The sequence below is a fragment of the Anoplopoma fimbria genome, chromosome 22 (assembly GCF_027596085.1).
Source record: "Anoplopoma fimbria isolate UVic2021 breed Golden Eagle Sablefish chromosome 22, Afim_UVic_2022, whole genome shotgun sequence".
Taxonomy (NCBI): domain Eukaryota; kingdom Metazoa; phylum Chordata; class Actinopteri; order Perciformes; family Anoplopomatidae; genus Anoplopoma; species Anoplopoma fimbria.
The window spans coordinates 8,467,533-8,473,532 of NC_072470.1; the positions used below are offsets into that span (position 1 = coordinate 8,467,533).

The 6,000-nt window shown below is 38.6% G+C and overlaps 2 protein-coding genes across 4 annotated transcripts in view; one reads left to right on the forward strand and one right to left on the reverse strand.

Moving 5' to 3' along the window:
• Positions 1 to 2,612, forward strand: part of LOC129111601 (FERM, ARHGEF and pleckstrin domain-containing protein 1-like) — a 44,862-nt gene extending 42,250 nt beyond the window's left edge. For both annotated transcript variants that reach the window (XM_054623610.1, XM_054623611.1), the window contains exons 24-27: positions 153 to 313; positions 1,013 to 1,120; positions 1,235 to 1,386; positions 1,550 to 2,612. In XM_054623610.1, coding sequence (XP_054479585.1) covers positions 153 to 313; positions 1,013 to 1,120; positions 1,235 to 1,386; positions 1,550 to 1,625 — 497 coding nt within the window. In that variant the 3' untranslated portion in view covers positions 1,626 to 2,612. The remainder of the gene's footprint in view (positions 1 to 152; positions 314 to 1,012; positions 1,121 to 1,234; positions 1,387 to 1,549) is intronic.
• Positions 2,613 to 2,734: 122 nt separating this feature from the next.
• LOC129111602 (gamma-glutamylaminecyclotransferase-like) lies at positions 2,735 to 5,315 on the reverse strand. Of its 2 annotated transcripts, none has more exons than XM_054623613.1 (2): positions 5,204 to 5,315; positions 2,735 to 3,753 (listed from the first exon to the last, which is right to left on the reverse strand). In XM_054623613.1, exon 2 carries the CDS (start codon positions 3,751 to 3,753, stop codon positions 3,262 to 3,264), a length of 492 nt encoding a protein of 163 aa, XP_054479588.1. In that variant the 5' UTR covers positions 5,204 to 5,315; the 3' UTR covers positions 2,735 to 3,261. The 2 variants fall into 2 exon arrangements, with proteins under 2 accessions (XP_054479588.1, XP_054479587.1); XM_054623612.1 differs by having other exon boundaries at positions 5,273 to 5,313.
• Between the last annotated feature and the right edge of the window lie 685 nt (positions 5,316 to 6,000).

Genomic DNA, 6,000 nt, shown 5'->3' on the forward strand with positions numbered 1-6,000 from the left:
ATGTTTCTAACGTGCTCTACAGATAATTCGACACACATCAGTTTATTAAATGCTGGACAGTTTGTTTACATTTTCATAAATTCTCTAAAATCCACTGAGATCACAGTTTCTTTCTTCTAACCGGCACATTTGACCTCCCCGTTGTTCCCCAGAGCTGTCGGAGGACGGTGGAACCGAGCTGGAGTCGGAGGACGAGCTCTGCGGCTCGCGCTCGTCTCTTGAGCGGCAGGGTCACCGTGGTAACACCACCGTGCACGTCTGCTGGCATCGCAACACCAGCGTGTCCATGGTGGACTTTAGTGTTGCCGTGGAGGTACTGGACCGTGTTTGTGTCTCTTTAAATGTCTTCTCTCCATTGTGAGTTTTTGTCCAGTGTGTTGTCTGTCCTGGTCCTCTTCTCCACAGACAAAGGAGCATTGATTCAATGTCCTTTGTCTTACTTTTCCTCTCATGTCTCTGTTTTTGTCCTTTTTTCTCTTCTACACCTCCATCTCTTCCACCTTGTCTCTCTCCTATCTCCATCTTCCATTAGTCTGTTTGTCCCTGTCCACCTCTGTCCGTCCACGCTGACATTACTAGAGGACAGTAGTCCGGCCAGTGAGTTTCTGAGGCCCCTCAGCAGCCTTCAGAGGGGCCCTTGTCTCTCTCTGTGGTCGTTTAGTGACTCCTGCTGGAGTAGAGAGGTACTGCAAAAGCCACAGCTGCTGAGAATGTAAAGATTCTCCAGATATTTCACTGCAAGACTTAAAAAACATCTCATAAATAGAGAAAACTACATTTTATTTGACACCCTAATGACAATAGTACTGTGCCAACTTCATGCCAAACTAGTTACACTTTATTCTAATATTTAATGTACTGGTTTTGTAATTAGATCTAGAACCAAACATATTTTCCTTCCTGTCTTTACCCCCCCCTGTTTCTAACAATATAATGGAATCAGTTTAACCTTATTTAGCCTTGCGTCCCTTTTGTTGACTCACTTTCTGTTCTGTTCTCTTTTCTTCTCCAGAACCAGCTGTCAGGTAACCTGCTGAGGAAGTTTAAGAACAGTAACGGCTGGCAGAAACTCTGGGTGGTCTTCACCAACTTCAGCCTCTTCTTCTACAAGTCACACCAGGTAAGATATATACAAACACAGAGAGAATGCAATGACAATGTCCCTGATAAGGGAAAGTGGTCGAGTTGTAACGTGTTGATGCATAAAGATGACTTGTGGCTCGTCTACTCGCAGGATGACTACCCTCTGGCCAGCCTTCCTCTGCTGGGCTACTCCGTCACCGTCCCGTCCGAGTCCGAGAACATCCACAAAGACTACGTCTTCAAACTCCACTTCAAATCCCACGTCTACTACTTCAGATCAGAGAGCGAGTACACGTTTGAAAGGTTCTTATAATATTTTATATTTACATTTCAGCCCAGGCAACTTGCTTGTTACAGGTCAGAAGCTAGTTTGGACATCTTACTGGCACAGCATTGAATCTAAACTTTTATATCCCTCCTGTAGAAATAATAAAAAATATTTGTACATTATGTGTCTCGTCTCCAGGTGGATGGAGGTGATCCGCAGCGCCACCTGCTCTGCCAGCCGCGCCGTGCCGAGCACCAGGAAAGACCTTTACTGATGAGCCTGCACACAGAGACACTAACCTGGGTTTGAGATCTGGACTTCAGAAGCACAAACACCAGAAAAGACTCTTATTATAGACACAGAATCACTTCTTATAAGTCTGAAGAGCTGATTCACACACACACACACACACACACACACACACACACACACACACACACACACACACACACACACACACACACACCCACTCCTTCTCTCTTATTACACTTTCTGCACCACTAGTGTCTGTGATGGCAGTCGTCCACATTGTAATTCATAATGTAATTTTTTTCTTCTCCAAACTGGCAGCACAAAGTCCTTCTGGTTTTCCTTTCATCATTCTGTTTAAGCCATTGAGTGTTGTTCACACACACACATTTTATATTCATCCCCACAAACATATCATGTTTACAAAAAGGAGGTTTGTTATGATAAACCTGAATGATTTTCATGGGACTTTCCAGAAGTATTTGGGACACTGAAGCATGAGTTTGTGCACAGTATTGTTTTTGCATTTCCTATGTTTGATTGGTAAATATTCCTGTTTGACGACACATTTGTGATGCGAGTAAAACACACCCGGATTTTTAACTGTGTGCATGTGAACGCACTCGTGGTGATTTTTAAACATAATAAGATAAATTCAATGTGATGCCAGTTTGGTCACAATAAGAAAACATCCATCTTTTTCTTTTTCTAAGGCGACTTTTTGTACAGTACTTTGATACACTGTGAAATGTTTTTTTTTTTTTTCATGTTTCCAGTAAGTTTTGCTTTGTTTTAAAAATACAAATGACTTCAAAACTGCTTCCAACGCCAACAGAGATTTCACTGGTCCGTTTGCCAAAAATACCTTCTCTTCTGTACTCCTCCAGTTTTCTGGATTTTACTATTCTAAATAAAGATGAGAAAAGATTGTGTTCATATGAAATTTGGTCGCTAGTTTTCAAAGGGGACAGAACCACGGATGGGATGACGACACAGGAAAAGGGTTGATCCCAAATGTGCAAGAAAAGCAGTGGAGGTAAAACTGCTGTAATTCTTCACTGATGTACTCATACTATCAAATATATTTATTATATATAGTATTATGACTGACTGCAGATGATAAGGTAAAAGTTGTTCAATTCAAGCAGTGAACAGAAAGATTAACACAAACCTGTTTTAGGTGTGGCATGAATTTTAATATCAAAGTGCCCTTTAGCAGTGTTACAAATATTTTAATGCTTCTGAGAAACTGGAGTGTAAAACATACAAAAGAGGCATGATTCATTTTAAACTTTTTAAACTATTTACTATGCGATAAATCAATAAAAAAAAGTTGCATATTGACATAGAACTTACATTTATTATTACTATTATTATTAAAAAGCTGATATATCAGCAAAAGTATGTGAGTGTGAATATTCATTTAGGTTGTTTACTTTTTAAAAGACAAAAACATTGTACTTCTGCACTACTGTAACTCATCAACTAACAACTTTGCAGAAGGTCTTTTAATAATTAAGTATTTAAACTTGACAAGTCAAAACTAGATACAGATTCATTTTTGTTATGTCACAGAATATGGAGGCTGATTTGTAACGAGGTAGAGGACCTTGTGCATCCCGTCTTCTCTGCATCATCTCGTCTTATTCCGGCGAGCGCCATCAGTCTCGTTCATCCCTGGTCACATACTGGAGCCCGTGATCTCCATACGCGTCGTAGTTCTCGTAGCAGGGCAGCGAGGGCCAGTCTGGCTGGTACGTAGTGGTGCTGTACAGGAACGCCTCAGTGATGCTGCCTGCTGCCGGCCTCTCCTCACCCTCCGTCTTCCCCACCCACTCCTTCACCTCCAGTTTGATCGGAGTCCGCTGATACAGGGTGGGAACGTCCTCAAAGTCATCCAGGAATCCAAGCATCTTGTCGTCCACTTTGTAGATCTCTCCGTGGACTCGGTGGCCCTGGCCGGGGATGTTGAGGAGGAATGGGATGTTGTTCTTGCCGGCGATCACCAGCGGGTATTTCTGGGTGGTGCAGGCCGAGGCGAGGAACTCCGCCTTCCCATTGGCGCTCTCAAACATGCGGTAGTAGTTGGGCTGCCCCTTCTTCAGGGTGCCATAGACGAAGACACGAGTCATGGTGATGCAGGGGGAAGACATCTGCAAACGACAGCAGGGTCAACATTCAGCAACCTGCCACCATGTTTTTTTCATCTTACTTTGATTAATCACCCTGTTGGTTTTTAGTCTAAACTTAAGTATAAATGTCTGGCTGGTGCAGACACATTTTAATGCAACAATAACACCTACAAAATAAGAGAAAGCATAAGCAGAATGTTGCTGAAAAACACCAAAGTGTCAATAAAGCAGTTTGAACATGGAGGTCTGGGGGTCTCATCCATTAGTTGTCTAGCAAGAAACTAATGAGCAATTATTTTGAGAATCAATAAACTATTTTTTTCTCATTTCTTTAAGCAAAACATCCTTTGGTTCCAGCTGCTCACGTGTGAGTATTTACTGCATTTCTTTGTCATACATGACAATAAATTGAATTTTTGGGTTTTGGACTGTCAAATAAATGCATTTAAAAACATCTACTTGAGCTGTGGGGAATAATGGTTACTATAATATATAATATGATATAGATGCCTTTAACCAGGCATGTTTTCAATCCTAGAATATACAGTAAACAACCGAAAACATAAAGAATAGCAGTAAGAAAAAGAGGAAAATATCTCTTTGTTTTGACAGTGAGTGGGACATCTTTAAGTCAACATTTGTAAATGTAAATATAGCCTGTAGAACTGACCGAACTGACAATGTGGTTTAGCAAACATCATGAGAGTTCCTGAATAAACACCTTTCACAGTTGTCTCAAAACTGAAGCACCACTTGGAAAAAAGGATTTAAACATCTCCCCACTGACAGACGTGTCTCTGCGACCTTAAGGCTTTTTATTGAAGCTCTTTGGACTTTGTTATTGTGAAGTACATCGGCTCAATAATGAATTCACTGTCAGAGATAATCTCTTAAACACACTGTTGTCTTCAGATCATGTAGGCGACGAAACACATCAGTAAACACCATTACTCAGATACTGGACTAAAGGAAATATAAAAAACAATACCACAGTGTAGATATAGTACAATGTAACAAGTAGAAGTCCTGCATTCAAAAGTACAAAAGTATTAGCAAAAGTAAAAGTACTCATTATGCATAATGTCCCTTTTCAGAATAATATCATATCATTTGATTATAATTATTGATGCATTTAGGTAATCTTCACTTAATGCTGCAGCTCGTAAAGGTAGAGCTACATCCTGGTTGCTTAATCAATATTAATTTTATAGCAAATATATATATATATATTGTAATATGAATTTGCAAAGTAACCACAGCTGTAAAAATAAATGTAGTGGATTAAAAAGAATAAAGTAGCATGAAATAAAAATATTCAAGTTAACCCTACAATAAGTGTGTCATTTGTTACGTATGAAACCAGACGTAATAGGAAATGCACGTCTCAAACGCATACTTGGACTATTATACAACGCAAAACGGCTAAAAGCAATTCAAATGTATCCTGTCCACCGAAGGAGGAGAGTCTCACCAGAAACAGATGAAGATGAAGGCTCGTAGGTGCATTTAAACTAGAAAGAGAAGAATGAAAGTGTCTCACCGACACACGCTCACAGCCGAGTGAATGGCGGATGTGCAGTAAATAAATGTCAGCTCAACTTGTGGAAAACAGCAGATGGAGCTAAAGGGACGTGGTTAAAAAAAAGAATAAAACAAAGTACATTGACTTATGAGTATTTTTGAAATGATGACGGGGTATTTTTATCATAGGGTATTTTTATCATAGGGTATTATTATCATAGGGTATTTTATCATAGGGTATTTTTATCATAGGGTATTATTATATTATTATCATAGGGTATTATTATATTATTATCATATCCCCATGGGTATTTTATCATAGGGTATTATTATCATTGGGTATTATTATCATAGGGTATTTTTATCATAGGGTATTATTATCATAGGGTATTTTATCATAGGGTATTTTTATCATAGGGTATTTTTTATCATAGGGTATTATTATCATTGGGTATTATTATCATTGGGTATTATTATCATAGGGGGTATTATTATCATAGGGTATTATTATCATAGGGTATTTTTATCATAGGGTATTATTATCATAGGGTATTTTTATCATAGGGTATTATTATCATTGGGTATTTTTATATATTTTATCATAGGGTATTATTATCATAGGGTATTATTATCATAGGGTTTAACAAAATATTCACTATCACAGTTGTTATTATTATTAATTTTTTTAGTTATTGTGGATTTTTTTCTTTTTCTTACTTACTTACTTATTTAAAATACTTTTTTTCT